At 43.6% G+C, this 16,978-nt stretch overlaps 1 protein-coding gene across 4 annotated transcripts in view; it reads right to left on the bottom strand.

Annotated features, from left to right (window-relative positions):
• Nucleotides 1–16,978, bottom strand: part of LOC144756937 (uncharacterized) — a 120,769-nt gene that overhangs the window by 72,327 nt on the left and 31,464 nt on the right. For 3 of the 4 annotated variants that reach the window (XR_013595592.1, XM_078646357.1, XM_078646365.1), the window contains exons 2-4: nt 15,253–15,324; nt 14,570–14,623; nt 13,918–14,045 (exon numbers count right to left, since the gene is read on the bottom strand). Coding sequence is in view for 1 of the 4 variants with exons in the window: in XM_078646349.1 (XP_078502475.1) it covers nt 11,741–12,961 (1,221 nt within the window). In the remaining 3 variants the exon portion in view is untranslated. Of the gene's footprint in view, nt 1–10,959; nt 14,046–14,569; nt 14,624–15,252; nt 15,325–16,978 lie in introns of those variants that run through there. The other variant, XM_078646349.1, reaches the window with a different exon arrangement.

Genomic DNA, 16,978 nt, shown 5'->3' with positions numbered 1-16,978 from the left:
TACTTCGCCTTAAAGTGGCAATACACCTTGTGTGCCGTTGACACCTGTATAAAGCAAGGATCAGACTAGACACGACTTGTGCCCCTCTTGAGGCGGTAACACTCTTGTTGAGCCATTTACTCCTATACAGGATGAGGCTCTGACTAGACACTCCATGTGCCCCCCAATACTGGACGGGCTTCACAACAGAACTCTCATGCCAGAAGTCACCCTGGTTTGCTGTGACATGCTCCTGGAGTGGTGCAGAGAGCCGGTCTTCAGCCTTGCCCTGTCTATCATACCCAGGAAATGCTGTGATAGAGAACATCTAAACACTGAGAGAAGGTAGTCTTTGCCATCCATTTTATGAACCTTGAGTTGCAGGGTTTCTATGTACTGCTTCTGCTAAGTTTAAGCATAGAGCTAGGAAATCCCAAATGAACCAGTATGCAGAACATAGCTCCCCACCCAACATTGTAAGGGATATGAGTGCTAATGAAGCGTGAACATGTTACACTATATATATATATATATATATATATATGTATGTCTTAGAAATATACCATGACTATCACTGAAAGGCATGGTCCCAGGCAAAGTCAGTCACGTGTGATTAGAGGGTAGAAGGTTTCTAAGAGTGAGAGATGACTGTTAATGTGTCATGGTGTGATCATCTTTACAGAGGTGCATTTTCAGCTCTCTTCTAACACAATTTGCAGCTCTGACAATTTCATATATGTCTGAATTATTATCCCTATTACGACGCCTTCTGCCTGGAGAAGGCTCATCCTGGACCAGCATGAAGAAAAAACACATGCCGCCAAATCGAGGACAAAGGGTTTGTGACACGGTCTAGGAACACTAACAACACATCCTATGTCAAACCTCACATGTTTAATTGATGGAACGCAAAGAGTGATAGAAAATGATGAACTGAGAAAAAAGTAACTGGAGAATTGCTGCAATTTAACGTAAATTGAAAACCAACAACGAACTACATAACCACTGGTGTGTCTTGTAAGCCTATTATTTCTCAATGTAGCCCTTGTTTGTGATTACCTTACAGTGCTCACATTATCAGCATATTCCACCTACGACAGTAACCTTTCCAGCTCAATGGTCTACTTCCTGGAAGCAGTCTGCGTTCCTGTTCCCATACTTTGGTCAGAAAAGGTAAATGTTTCTTTCAATAAAGTGTCCTTAGCTCGCTTTTGGTAACGTGGCTTGAGCAGTAACGCCACACTCGAAGGTACAGCAAAACAGTGGAAGTCACAGATTTCAATACAATGTAGTAAAAATTAAAGAGACAAAGAAATTCAACATTCAAACCAAGTTTAGATAAACAGGAGTATTTAATAATTACTCTGGAGTAAAATCAAAACCAGGTCAGTGTTTTAAGTATTATTGATTAGCAAAACAGCTGTCCCAAAGAAAATAAAGGACACAGTTAGTTCTGTCTTCGAAACCACAAAAAAAGACAAGTAAGAATAAAAAGCAGATCCAGTGACTCAATGATGAAGCCACATACAAAATAGTAGTTGTCCTCATTAGCCATGCTCAAGGTGGCACCAGTAAGTTTAGTTTCTGGTGATGATTAACACTGGAATTTGATACAAGGTTTTGGGCTGAATCAGTTCCAGAAGCTGACGAGATGCACAGAAGTGGCTTGAAGTTCAAAATGAACACAAAGTAGAGTTGGGTCATCAAGTTGAACCTCAATTTATGGCCATCAAAATGCGTGAAACTTCAGGCAGTTACAACAGCTGGAAAGTCTTCAGAGCTCTGAGTTATGGAGATGGTTCAAGGTTGATGATCCCAGCGAAAGTACGGAACGTGGTGCGAGAACAAGCAGCGTACTGGAGCTCACGCTGATGGTTCAAACATGAAACTTGTAACCGTCAAGTTACATCACAGCAGGTTCAAAGGTCAATCAACGCTTCAAACCCATATCTCAGTTATCCACGTGTGAAGGTAGAATACCAATAAAGGCAGCTCAAGGTGCAAGGATCTCAGATTTTGGGCTCTCTGTGCTTACATTATAGCCGTACAGCGAGAGTAATAACTGTTCATCGTTTAAGAATAAAAGCACCTCAGAACCAGTTAACAGCAGATGAGATTTCAGCACCATTGTGCCGGTAAACACAACAACATCAGGTAAAAGGAAGAGGACAAGGGTACATATCAAATCTAATCATGATAACATGGTTAACAAAATGGAGAAAGTAGCTGATCCTAGTACTACAGTATCAAATAGCTGCTACAAGACTCCCACAGGAGGCCGCGTGAAGTAGCAAGTCCAGGAAAATTACTTCAAGATATTCGTTGCTGCTCCTCAGCCAAACAAACACATCAGATGAGTGCTCTGTTGTTTGCGCAGGATCATCCCATTCACTCTAATAACAGCCCAAGTGGTGCGTCCACTTTAGCATTACCACAAAAATGAAACTCTCAGGTTGAGTTGGACGCCTCGAGGCTATTCACAAATGTATCTTACACCTGTGTGTAATCTATACATGCAAGGATGCTCTTAGAGTAACTTTGCTACTTTTAGCTATTCACCATTACAAGTATAAAGTTACTGAAAAGTGTGGACTTCTACGTCTGCACACGCTTAAATAGAGGTGGAGTAAAATTTACAAATGAAACTTACTACATGCAAAGTTGAGCAATAGAAAGTGCAGCACAACATATGGCCAACCACTGGTAATGCAACGCCCTCCCTTAGAAAATAATGGAAGGAGAGACATAAAAATCGAACCCATTAGAAAATAAAGATAAAATAATGTGTTTTGTCTTACAAAACTACATATACCTTCAAAAGAATGCTGTAAAATGACATATAGTTTAAAATTAATTAGTTTGTGATAACATATTTTAATCTTTTAATTTTAAAAATATTGCAAATATAAAAAAGAATTCCAATTAATTCTATTCATGAATTTTTAAGGATGTGTCCCTCTGAACAGAGGTGAGTAAGGTAATTCAGTAATTCTGAGTACATAATAAGAAAATAAGATGATTTTACCTAGTTGGGATTTTTAAACAGATCTTTAAAAAAATGTTTACATTTAAAATTAATTAAATATCTAATAAAAATACAAATTATTACTGTAGCATTTCTTACTTTGTTCTATATTTAAAGTATATACAAGTTGCATTTGTATTTAACATAAAAATATTACATTTTTTTCAAGTGTAATGAACAATTGAAACCTTCTTTATATTTTTTACACAGGGAAAACTCCAGCCAAGTTGAAAATATAGGAGATTATATTCTTTTTAAAGTTCAATTAAAGGTGTCCCACCTAAATTAGCATTTATATTATGTATTAATAATTTTGTGAAAAATGTGATGAAGAGCATTAATTATAACAAATGTAATTATGCTTTTCTAAAAATGAATGGTATATTAGTGTTTCAATCAAACAGATGTTATTAAAACATTATAAAATAATTAGTTTTGTTTTCTTTTTAGATATTTTTTGCCATTGAATTAAATGTATTTAGATTTTTAACTAATTTAAAATATTTAATTTAACATGATTTTCTACGGGGTTTTAATTCATGTCCGTAACTCCATTATTATTTATGGGAGTGTGTTGCAATTCCAGTGGATGGCCGTGTGTGTTGTTGCCCCTACTCCGGCTCTAAGCTGGAGTACATTTAGAACTGTTTTCGGTACATTATGGCTGTAGTGACTTTAGAGCTGTGGTTTATAAATAGCAATGGGTTTACTTGTTTGTGGGTGAGTGCTTGTGATTCCCTAAATCCCTCCTTACTCCTCCCTTAGCCCTCCCCTTTATTAATAAATATTACACATTTTAACCCACTCCCCTCTGTCCCTCTCACATTTACTCCACAAAAGTATACATGTGCAGAAACTAAGCAGTCGAGGCAGACAACTCTACAAAGAAAAAGATAGGAGAGCTAGAATGACCGCACGTAGTTTGTGAATAGCATTTTATGTTGTATTTTAGTCATATAGTAGTTTAGGATTAGTTACTTACCTGTAATCCTAGTTCTCTTCCAGGGGTATCCTCATCAAAGTCATAAGCATTAGAATATTCCCGCCCATGTGCGGGACCCCGGAAACACTATATTATATGTGCCCCACATATAGATATACTCATATATATATAAATACATATATATATAACATGCAATAGCAGCCAATAGAAACAGAGCTGAAATATGCTGTGTAGAATTTCCACCATACATGTAATAATAATAAGCATTAGAAACATGAGAAACAACAAAAAAGTTTGTTTAGAAACTGTTTTAATGCTCAGAAAGCAGTAGAAATTCTTATAACTCACTGGAAGCATAGAAAGCTCCCAGGCTGCATTGCAAACACACAGTCTAAAAAGACTGAAAAGCTAACCTGTAGCTGCATAGCAATAAACTGACACCGTGCCTTTAAGGCACTCATGACCCCCAGTATCCCATCATGCCTCAGGGGTGACAGTTAGGTCAGTTGTTCTTTTCGGAGACTGAAAATAAACCCAATAACAAATAGGTTAACAATATCTCCTTATTAAAGAATGTCCTTTGCCCGGGGAGGCGGGAGGGTTGCTTATGACTTTGATGAGGATACCCCTGGAAGAGAACTAGGATTACAGGTAAGTAACTAATCCTTCTCTTCCAGGGGATCCTCATCAATAGTCATAAGCATTAGAATAGAATAGCGAGCCTCACCTCATCTCCCTGCGGGCAAAGGAGTAACAATACAGTAATAACCATATGAAGCCTAGTAACTACTAAGCTTGTACAGGCCGTAGGCTACCCAAATAGATTCCTCAAAGAGGCTTGTCCTACTTGAGTATCGGCCCTGGAATCAGACTCGAGACAGTAATGTCTCGTAAAGGTATGAACTGATTTCCAAGTCGCAGCCTTGCAAATCTCCGACATTGGAATGTCGTGCAAGAAGGCTACTGTAGCGGCCTTCCCTCTAGTGGAATGTGCTTTGGGTAACTGCAACAAAGGTTTGCCTACAAGCTGATAAGCCAATTTTATGCAAGAGACAATCCATCTCGCGATGGACCTCTTGGCCGCCAGAAAACCTGTTCGCATTGAACCATAGTTCACAAACAGTTGATCCGTTTTTCTAATCCCTTTGGTCATTTCCAAATAGAACTTGAGCACTCTTTTAAGATCTAAGGAGTGCAGTGACCGCTCGGCTGGGGTCGTAGGATTTGGAAAAATTGACGGTAGGGAAATGGATGATTGATTTATATGAAAATCAGAGATGACTTTAGGTAAGAAAGCCGGATGAGCCCTTAGGACTACCCTATTGTGATGAAAGATAGTGTATGGTTCTTTCGCACAGAGAGCTTGAATTTCGCTGACTCTGCGAGCCGAGGTAATCGCCACCAAAAAGGCCGCCTTCCAAGAGAGATGTTGCAAAGAGGCCTTGTGGATGGGCTCAAAAGGTGGTGACATTAACCTGGATAGCACCAGGTTTAATTCCCATGGGGAAGAAGGATTTCGCACAGGGGGATAGACTTTCTTCAACCCCTGGAGGAAGTCCTTAACCACTGGAACCTGAAAGAAAGAAACCTGATCTGGTGATTTTCTGTATGCAACTATGGCTGACAAATGCACCCTAATAGAAGCGTATTTCAAACCAGCAGTAGCTAGGGAAAGGAGGTATGGCAAGATGACGTCCTCCTGTCCTTTGATCGGGTCAAGGTGGTGATCTTTACACCATAAGAAAAACCGCTTCCACTTAAACGCATAAGATGCTCTTGTGGAGGGTCTCTTGGCCTCCTTTAAAATGTTCATGCACTCAGGAGACAAGTTCAAATGCCCATATTGCAGGACCTCAGGAGCCATGCTGTTAGGTTCAATGATGGGAGGTTGGGATGCATTATCCTCCCGTTCATCTTGCTCAACAGGTCCGGCCTGCAAGGAAGTCGTCTGTGTGGACACACAGACAGATGTAGAAGGTGCGGGTACCACCACTGCCGTGGCCAATCCGGAGCTATCAGGATCATGTCCATGTCCGACCTGCAGAGCTTGGAAACTACTCTCGGAATCAGAGCCAGGGGAGGAAACGCGTAAGCGAATGTCCCTGACCAATCCATCAGTAGAGCATTCCCCTGAGTCCCTGGCCGGTGGAACCTGGACGCGAAGGCGTGGCATTTGGAGTTTTCGTCGTCTGCAAACAAATCTATGGTTGGAAGACCCCAGCAACGAAAAAGCTCTTCCACCACTTCGTCGTTTAGCACCCAGTCTGGCTGATCTTCGAAGTGCCTGCTGAGTGCGTCTGCTTTTACGTTCAACTCGCCTGGAAGGTGCACCGCCACTATCGTGAGGCCTCGATTGCCTGAGCCTCTCGAGACAGAGGGCGAGATCTTGTGCCTCCTTGTTTGTTCAGATAGAACATGGTGGTCGTGTTGTCCGTCTGAACTAGGACTGAGTTGGACTCTATCGCTGGTAAAAAAGCTTTGAGAGCCAGGAATACCGCTCTGAGTTCCAGCATATTGATGTGGTATGTCTGCTCCTGCGCAGACTACAGGCCTTGAATCTGAAGAGGACCCATATGTGCTCCCCAACCTTGCAGAGAGGCATCCGTCACTATCGACTGGATTGGAAGAGGCTGGTGAAACCGAACCCCCACCAGCAGATTCTTTCTCCGTGTCCACCATTTGATGGCTTCTTTCGTCACTTGGGAGAGCTTGATGCGATCCTCCCAAAGTCCTGTCGCCTGGTCCCATTGATCCTCCAGGGCCTGCTGTAGAGGCCGCATTCTCAGCCTGGCGTTTGGGATGAGAAAGATGCAGAATGCCATGGAACCCAGCAGGGATGCTACTTGTCGGGCTGTTGGAAGCCGAGATTCTAGCAGAATTCCACATTTCTGGTTCAGGGAAAAAAGTCTCTCCTCCGAAGGAAACGCTTTTCCCACTTTTGTGTCCAGAACGGAGCCTAGATAGTGAATTGACTGTGTAGGCCGCTGGACTGACTTCTCCAGATTCACATGGAGACCCAGCCTGTGCAATTGGAGAAGACACAGATGTAGATCGTGTTTTACCCGCACTGGAGACGGACCTTTTAGGAGCCAGTCGTCCAAGTATGGGTATAGGAAGAGTCCTTTCTTGTGCAAAAAAGCCGCCACCACTGCCATGCATTTGGTGAAGACTCGTGGTGCGGACTTGAGACCGAAGGGTAGCACTGTGTACTGATAGTGCTTGTTCCCTATGACAAACCTCAAGTACTTGCGATGTTGTTGAGCAATTGGGATGTGAAAGTACGCATCTTGCAGGTCCACCGAACACATCCAATCTCCGACTTGAAGATGTGGGCATATTTGGTGAAGAGCCAGCATGCAGAACTTTTCTCTGATGATGATCTTGTTTAGAAGTCGTAGATCGAGTTTTGGTCTGAACTTGTCCTCCTGATCTTTTTTGGGGACAAGAAAGTACCTGGAGTAGACTCCCTTTCCTCTTTGAGCGAGAGGAACCTCCTCTATCGCTCGCTTTTGCAGTAGGACTGTTACCTCTCTTCGGAGCAAGCTTAGTTGGTGAGGGAAAGCGCTCTTTGGAGGTATGTTCTTTGGAGGAGCAAGGAAACATAGTTTGTATCCATTGCGCAGTATATTCAGCACCCACTGATCCTTGGTGATGCTGACCCACTCTGCCAGGTGTTGTGAAGCACTTCCTCCCACTGGAGTGGGCAACGGCGCCAGAGGAAGCCACTGATCAGGCTTTTCCTCCTCTTGTAGTGGTAGAGGATTGTTGATGACCTCCTCTACCTCTGCCAGGTTTACCCCGAAACTGGGGTTTTCTTTGGGCTTTACTTTGGGACCATTGAGTGGTTTGAACCCTCTGTTGAACCCCTCTCCCTCTGTTGGGCTTGAAACGACGCTTGAACTCTTTCTTCTTTTCCAAGCCCACCGCTTTCACTGTGTCCAGTTCCGTCTTCATTCGGGTCATTTCTTCGTCAGCATGCTCACCGAAAAGAGCGGAACCCGAAAAGGGGAGATTAAGGATGCGATGTTGAGCATCCGGCTTCAAGCCTGTCAAGCGCAACCATGCCGATCTCCTGGCACAAACCCCATGAGAATAGGAATGCGCCGACAGGACAGCGCCATCCGCAGCCGTGCTTATCATCTGATTCGCCACCAGACATCCTTCAGTCACGGTCTCCTCAAAGTCCTGCTGGTCTTCTTTTGGCAGCTTGGCTTTGAACCTTTCCATAGAGTTCCATAAGGCTCTGTCGTACCGACCCAGAAGTGCAGCCGCACTAGAAACTTTAAGGGTCGACGCCGCTGAGTTGCAGACTTTGCGACCCCAGGAGTCTTGCGTCTTGCTGTCCTTGTCTGGGGGGACTGAAGAAGAACCTGCCACTGCGTGTGTCTTCCTCGCCGCCGCCACAATAACAGAGTCTGCAGGCAGGTCCGATCTTACAAAAACCGGGTCAGAAGAGGCCGGTTTGTATTTCTTTTGAATGCGGGCTGGCACCGCTCTGATAGCCGCCGGAGTTAGAAATGCCTCCTTGACCGGATCTATAATCCCCGGAACTAATGGCAGTAGAGGACGGGTGATCGTCTTTTTGTGTAAAGTCTCAAAAATGACTGTCGTTGTAACCTGAGGGACAGACATTTCAATGTTCAGCTTCTGAGCTCCTCTCTGTAAGACGTCCAGATACGTGCCAATGTCATCCACTGGGGAAGATCGGGACGTAGGACTGTCCGTCAAAGTAGGGGAGTAGTCCCTCTTGGAAGACCTGGAAGAAGCGGTAGAGGAAGTAGACGGAGTCCGTCGACGTCTATGGTGGACACTGTGCCTCCTCTCTTTTGATCGTTTCGAAGGCTCTTCTCGTCTAGGAGAGCGAGACCTGACCCGCACCTCTGGGTCTTTTCTGGGAGATCGGGTCCTTCTGGGAGATCTGGGTGGTGTTCTTACAGGAGATTTGCGCCTGGGAGGGCTATGCTTGTCCATCTCCTCCACCAGATTCTGAAGAGGAGACCTGTGGTGCGAGCTGGCATAGTCTTGCATACGCTTTGCAGCCCCAGAATCTCTCCAATGGTCCAAAGACCTGTACCACCTGGGTGACAGTCTGACTTTATCCGCCCAAGGGTCCGTCCGACGCACAGGTGATTTTCGTACCGGACTTCTGGACTTTGAAGATGCAGTTGAGGAGCCAGAGGACCTTGAGGTGGAATGACGGGAAGCTGATTCCGTTACCATCACCACATCTGAACCTCTCGACGCCGAGCGATCTTCCCTCGTGGTCGAGTGCTTTCGGGGAGTCGGCGGATCAAACAATCTTGTTTTAGAATGTCTATGCGAGGATGTATGGTCTCTCGACGTCGAGCGGCGATGAGCAGCCGCCGACGGAGTTCCACGTCTCGACGTCGAACGGCGAGTACCGGCCGTCGACGGAGTCCTCTCTCTCGACGTCGACCGACGATGCCCAGTCGTCGACGGAAGTCTCGACGTCGAACGACGATGTCCTGTCGTCGACGAAGTACCCTGCCTCGACGTCGAGTGACGATGCCCAGTCGTCGACGGAGGTCCTTCTCTCGACGTCGAACGGGGATGATCAGCCGTCGACGGAGATTTCTGCCTCGACGTCGAATGTCTGTGCGACGACGGTGGAGGGGTATTGGACACCCTCAACGTCGAGAGCTGACGAGACACCGACGGAGACTGCATCCTCGACGCCGATCGACTCTTCCCTGTCGACGGCGGAGGGGTCTTGGTCCTCGACGCCGAACGTCGCTTCTTCGACGACGGCGGAGGAGTCACACTTCTCGACGCCGGTCGACGTCTGGATGACGACGGCGGAGGGGTGACCTCCCTCGACGCCGGTCGTCGCCTGGTTGACGACGGCGGAGGGGTCTTGGACCTCGACGCCGACCGTCGCCCGGTTGACGGCGGCAGAGTTCCCTTCCTCTACGTCGGACGTCGCCTGGTTGACGCCGGAGGGGATTTCGACGATGGAACTGGATCCTTCGACGTCGTCGACGTACCTGGTCTTCTCTTCGACGGCGAGCCCGCCGTCGACGGTAGTTTAGACGATGAATGATCCACCGGTGGTTCTTTTCTCAGCGCCGAGCCCGACGCTGAGGGTGAGGGGTGTGAAGACTTCTTTCTGGAAGATGAGTGAGTCTTCTTGGAGCCCTTCCTCACCGGAGATCTTCCTCTTGATGACCTATGAGCTAGGCCATAAATGCGAATCCTCTCCCTGTCTTTTAAAGTTCTTCCTGACAGGTGTTCACAATGAGGACAGGTGCCTGGATCATGTTCCTCAGGCAGACACAGGATACAGACGTCGTGGTTGTCTGATTTGGCCTTCTTGTTGCCACAAGAAGGGCATTTGTCAAAGAGTGAAGGCATTTTCAGGGGAAAATGCTCACCAAAATGACTGAAAAAGACAGTATCTTACTTGACAAGATGTTAAATGTCGAGCAAGAACCAAAAGTTGTCAAAAGTGAAGAGTTTTTCTGTAAAAAAACAGGAAAATTAGTGGAGCTGTGTAACCAGGGTCCTTCTCTGAAGGAGCCGGAAAGAACAACTGACCTAACTGTCACCCCGGAGGCATGATGGGATACTGGGGGTCATGAGTGCCTTAAAGGCACGGTGTCAGTTTATTGCTATGCAGCTACAGGTTAGCTTTTCAGTCTTTTTAGACTGTGTGTTTGCAATGCAGCCTGGGAGCTTTCTATGCTTCCAGTGAGTTATAAGAATTTCTACTGCTTTCTGAGCATTAAAACAGCTTCTAAACAAAATTTTTTGTTGTTTCTCATGTTTCTAATGCTTATTATTATTACATGTATGGTGGAAATTCTACACAGCATATTTCAGCTCTGTTTCTATTGGCTGCTATTGCATGTTATATATATATGTATTTATATATATATATGAGTATATCTATATGTGGGGCACATATAATATAGTGTTTCCGGGGTCCTGCACATGGGCGGGAATATTCTAATGCTTATGACTATTGATGAGGATCCCCTGGAAGAGAATGATTAGGTCTGATTATCTGTGAGACTATCTTGCGTGTATCTGATGTGATTGTAAAGCTGGTGAAACTGTCCTCAGCAGATGGGAAGCAGGTTCCATTTGTAGCAAAAAGGACATGGAAAGAGGTCACTAAAGTGGATCTTTGTAATACGAGGCTGTGTCCCCTTGGAACAGAAGTCTTTAGGACTATTTATGGAGGGGCCAAGAATGGTTTGTATGGAGTTGGCCCTGTCTGTAGTGGTACAAAGACTAGAGAATGATGTGGTGGGATGTTACTGAGATCAACTACCAGTCCATCCATCACCTTTAGTTTTTCTCAATGATTGGCCCTAAGTGGCACAGACATTAGCAGACGTTGGTCCCATAGAGACCTACGACAAAGGGACTCCTGCTGCAGCTTCCTGCTGAGGCTCATTAAGGCTGGAAACAGTTTGAGGTTACTTAGGTTCTTAATGCTAGGGGCGTGACCTCAAAGTTCAGGATCGAATGGACTTTGTGGGTCTGAGCCATGGCTTATTAAAACTCAGGGAGCAAAACACACTGAATGGAATGAGGCCACCAATAGTTACTAAGGAATTAAGTTATTATGCCTCGCTGTGTGCTTTTCTCAGTAGAGTTTTTAGGATAATCAATGAATTGATTTCTTTGTGGCTGCTTCATCTGAAGGTTTTGCGGTTCTGAAACTGGCATTTAGAACAATTACAAGGTTTTTCCCGGTAAGTTCTTGCAGGTTGAGTGAGACCAGATTTCTGGCTGAAACTTTTCCAGCATTCAGAGAGCTAAGAAGGTTAGTGCCCAGTGTGAGTTCTCTCATGTCTAGTGAGATTTATTTTCTGACTGAAGCTTTTCTGGCATTCTGAACACTGATACAGTTTATACCCAGTGTGAGTTTTCTCATGTCGAGAGAGCTCAGATTTCTGAATAAAGCTTTTCCAGCATACAGAGCACTGATAAGGTTTTAGTCCAGTGTGAGTATTCTCATGTCGAGAGAGCTCAGATTTATGAATAAAACCTTTCCAGCATTCAGAGCACTGATAAGGTTTTTCCCCAGTGTGGGTTCTCTCGTGATGAATTAAAATGGATTTCAGACTAAATTGTTTATGGCATTCTTTGCATTGATAAGGTTTTTGCCCAGTGTGGGTTCTTTCATGTACAGTTAGGTTGGATTTCTGACTGAAGCTTTTCTGGCATTCAGAGCACGGATACGGTTTCTGCCCAGTGTGAGTTCTCTCATGTCGAGAGAGCTCAGATTTCTGAATAAAGCTTTTCCAGCATTCAGAGCACTGATAAGGTTTTAGTCCAGTGTGAGTTCTCTCATGTCGAGAGAGCTCAGATTTCTGAATAAAACTTTTACAGCATTCAGAGCACTGATACGTTTTTTGCCTAGTGTGGGTTTTCTCATGATAAATTAAACTGGATTTCAGACCGAATCGTTTATGGCATTCTATGCATTGATAAGGTTTTTGCCCAGTGTGAGTGCTCTCATGGTTAGTGAGAGTTATTTTCCGACTGAAGCTTTTCTGGCATTCAAAGCACTGATACAGTTTGAGACCAGTATGGACTCTCTCATGTACAGTTAAACTGAATTTCTGATTGAAACTTTTTGGGCATTCAGAACACTGATAGGGTTTTTGCCCAGTGTGGGTTCTTTCATGCACAGTAAGGTTGGATTTCCGACTGAAGCTTTTCCAGCATTCAGAGCACTGATAAGTTTTTTGTCCAGTATGAGTTCCCTGATGTCGAATCAGACTACGCCAATAACTGAAGCTTTTTTGGCACGTGGAGCACTGAAATGGTTTTTGACCAGTGTGGGTTTTCACATGTTGCATGAGAGAGGATTTGTGACTGAAGCTTTTCTGGCATTCAGGGCACTGGTAGGGTTTTAGTCCAGTGTGATTTCTCATGTGTTTAGTGAGGTGGGATTGAAAACTAAAGCTGCTTTCACATTCTTTGCTCGTATTCAAGTTGTTTGTTTCTCCAATTTGGGTCTGTTCCTGGATACATGCCATCTTAAGACTAAATCTGATTCCAGAGTTTGTACTTGTTTATGTTACACTTAACATTAACTTATAAAATGCACTGCAGATGATCTTCATAACATTTGTATTTAACTAATTATAGTTTTTACCTGGAGATCATGTTCCTACCTTTAAAGACACCTATCTAACTTCTCTTATAAACTTTCACCTAGGAGCCCCTTGTATTTACTAAGATGCTCCTCGTGGATTCATTTTCTCCAAGTTATACCTGGTGATTTTGTGACTCCAGTTTATTATATTTGATTTAGGAGTTTTAAAAGCACTGACGAGGTCTTTGACGTTCAGTGTTTGCCTGTTAAGTGTATTTGTTCATACAAGTAATGACGGATGATTAGGGCATGCCAGGGTGGTTTTATGTATTATCAATCGCGCAACACTGGCCCCTTTTAAGCTTTCTGTGCCAGTACATGCTTTTTACACTCATCGGCTAAGGCATGTACATGATCGACTTTGAAGGTCTGGGAATCTTGGAAACCACTCGGATCAACCCAAAAGACAGATTTGGTGGGGAAAATATTCCTATATTGGAAATGATAATCCAGCATCTTTGCTGTAACGACATCTGAGAAAGAGCATTTACAATAAATTTCTTTTAAACAATGTTTTCTCTCCTCTGAATCACAGGAGATGGAAACAAAAGCTTGCGCTTGTAAACCAAGGATATTAGTCTTCTTGACAGTTCTGTCACATCACATCTACGGATACTGATCTGTTGGGGAGGGTTTGGGTCTATAAAGCTTTTCTCATAAACCATCAAACAGAATTTACAACACTGAGTATTCCCATGCGCACTGCATGGGCATCAATTGTGCCCAATGTTCTCCTCAATCTCAGTTACTGACACTCAATAAACATTTATGGTCAGTTTACTTTAGGGATTTGACAACTTTCACATTCACCAGTTTCTTCCGCTCCAAGTTCCTCACCATTCCAGGCACATGGAAAGTGTTTGTTTCTTCTCTAGAGCTCCAGAATGTTTTAACTTTACTTGAAATATTCCTTTTCGTTGTGTTTCAATACATTTAAAACCTTTTTCTGTTCATGCTTCAGTCACCTGTAGAAACAGAGTCAGAGATTGTAAATGAACACAAAGAAAAATATTTATGACCTTATACTTTGCACAAAGAAAGTATTGACAAAAACAAGATAGGAAATCAGTTTGAGCTGCATTTCTGATAGTGGTGAAACAATGTAGATCGGGAGCTTGGGATCACTGGAAATCAAGGATGGGGGAGCAAACATAGCGCATATTTAAGAAAGAAACTCAAGTTGCACATATATTGCGCCACAGATTCTCAGAAGCGGCCAACACTTTCAATTTACACTCTCTGTGAAACAGGCTGGCATGCTAGTGAGATATTTATAATTCTTTTAATGAATTATTAGATGTTACTTACTCCCCTACTCACTTAAACTATATCTATTCCTTTTTCCAGTGATCTAGGAAGGGACATTTTATTGACCAAAGGAATTGGCCTTGTTGCACTCAGTGCTTTAAATGCCACTGTAGACTGACGCTGTGTCCAGTTAGCTCAGTGGAATTCACAATTTCAAATTGTGCGGATGATAAGGACTTACTTGGTGGCTCAGAACTCATCACGCTCCTCCGGCAGGACCCGGGCACTGCAACATCTGAAAAAGAGAAAAAAGCAGCACAACAGTAAAGGAAATTAAAAAGAGTCAAGAAAAGAAAAACACAAAACAGAGGAAAGAGAAAAAAAGCTATCTTCCACTTTGACCACATGTTCCAGCACAGGAAACTGTGCAGCAGATGCTTGTGAACCCATAACTTACATCTAAACACTATGCCCCCAAGGTCAGCACCAGGTGCGGCTCCACCGGTTGCACCACCCTAAAGCAAACCCTGTGTGCATGTGTGTCCACACATATGTACTGTGTCTTTTGCTTGTAATAGAAAAGACAGAAAAGGGCAGGATGGGAGGACACAAAGAGATGGAAGACAGATCCAGAGAGAAAAGATGCCGAAACAACGGACAAAGGGAGGATAGTATAACGTGGTGTACAGGAGGCGACAAATGTGCCAATAGTTACGGAACTGCTGAGCAAAACGGACCTAAAAGGAACTGACCTTGCAGTACAACCCAACATGGTAATTATCAGATGTTTGATAACAACACGAATAGTGCACACAGGGAGTCAAATGTTGAAGTGAAGAGACAAAAACAAAACAGAGAACAAGAAAGGGAATAGAGAAAGAAGAAACAGGGGAAAAGGAAACTTAGAGTTATCGGAATCCTTACCTGGCAGTTATTTTATTTTTTGCTCCTCCAAGGGTGGCAGCCACAATGCACTGCCTGGTCATCCCAGAATACCTTGAATGGAAGGAAAGAAATAGTTTTATGTCAGACGGCAATCACACTTCATCTCATCTTCCAAATAACCGTCCTGAACTTACAAAACAAAAGAATCTCTTGTTCTCTGGAGGCCATTGTGAAGCAACTATGGTTAATGAATAAGTACTTTTTTGGTTCACCAAGAATCATGATCCCTTGCTAGAAAAGGTCTCTGTGAATATAGAGTGCACCCACAGTCTCAGAGAACAGACCCTAACAACCCAGTCCACTGCTTCATAACCTCCACCTTTCCATTTACAGACCATGAAACTTGCAAATCAAACAATCTGGTTTGCATCGGTATGTTAATGTCCTTGTACATAATTCTGCCCACCGTTCATAAATCAACCAGACTCTTACATTTAAACAAACCATGCTCTCTGAGCAACAGTAATTCAAGTTCAAGCTGATGCAGAGTTCGAATGCTGAGCAATGGAAGCAACAAAGCATCAATGTGTTGGAGCTTTTTATCGATATATTATCTGAAGGGATGATGCGGAGGATCAGTTTAAATAAATCCTTCACGAGACAAAGCTTGAAACATTGAAATGTTTAGACCTCCATTGAAGACAACGGAGCAGCAGCAGCCGATACAACCTGATATAGGCCTGCTGCTCTCAACATTACAATGTCCTTATACACAGCCTCTGCCTCTCCAAAATACATGGATTGGGCAGGAGAAGGCAGAAGATAGAGCCTGGAGCAGGGCACACAGGAGCCCCCCCTTTCTCCTCCCGTAGCTCACAGTGTCACTGGCGTCTCGGAAGCAGGGGGGGTTCTGCTCATCTCCTGCATCTCCCGACTCACCTGAATGATGAAAAGCAGTTTAGCCGAGCCCAGGGAGAGCCAGGGGCTGACTTCAGCCTCCTTTACCACCTATTGCTGTGAATGTTCAACAATTAACCACTGTGGTCCTGCATGCGGCTGTTAACTGTTGAACATTAACACTTACAGCAGTTCAGAGTACCGGAGGTGTTTCAAGCCCCTCGGTCTCCGGGACACTGTTGTTTTATTAATTAACACATTCTGCCCTCATGGGGCAAACAGTTTAATGACCTTATAGTCAGCCGTAGCAGGCAATACTGCCCATTAAAGGACCACTCCCTTGGTAAAGGCCCTTGCCTTTAGAGCTACAACAAGCTACAAAGCTATATTAAAGGTTTCAAATAATTACTGAAGGCATAAACATGGGTACTCAGTCAGAGAAATAATTATCATAATATTTGCAGGAGGTTCACATAAAGGTAACCTCTAAAGTATATCAAAAGCCAGAATCAGAAACAACTCTTGATGTAAAGTCAATAGACAGAGCACCACAACAAATGTGTGCTTAGAAATAAGAAAACGTTTTTCTATAATATCAAATAGCAAACTGACATAGAATCTGCTTAGTTAAAAATCATCAAGGAAAAGTTCTTAAGTACAAAATCAGTTAGGGGACTGACATGTAATCTGCCTTTAAGGAAAAGTGTAAAATAAAACAATTCCAACAAATATCCCTAAACAGTAAATTTTATAGGTTTTTAGACAGAGAGAACACATTATTGACATGGTTCATGATGAGGTAAAAATGACAGCAATCAATGAATGTTCATGAAAACATAGCACAACAAAATGTAATTTAATAAACCAC

Source organism: Lissotriton helveticus, chromosome 1_1 (genome assembly GCF_964261635.1).
Source record: "Lissotriton helveticus chromosome 1_1, aLisHel1.1, whole genome shotgun sequence".
Lineage (NCBI taxonomy): Eukaryota > Metazoa > Chordata > Amphibia > Caudata > Salamandridae > Lissotriton > Lissotriton helveticus.
Note: the sequence above shows the minus strand (reverse complement) of the source record. Positions and strands in the feature narration are given on the sequence as shown.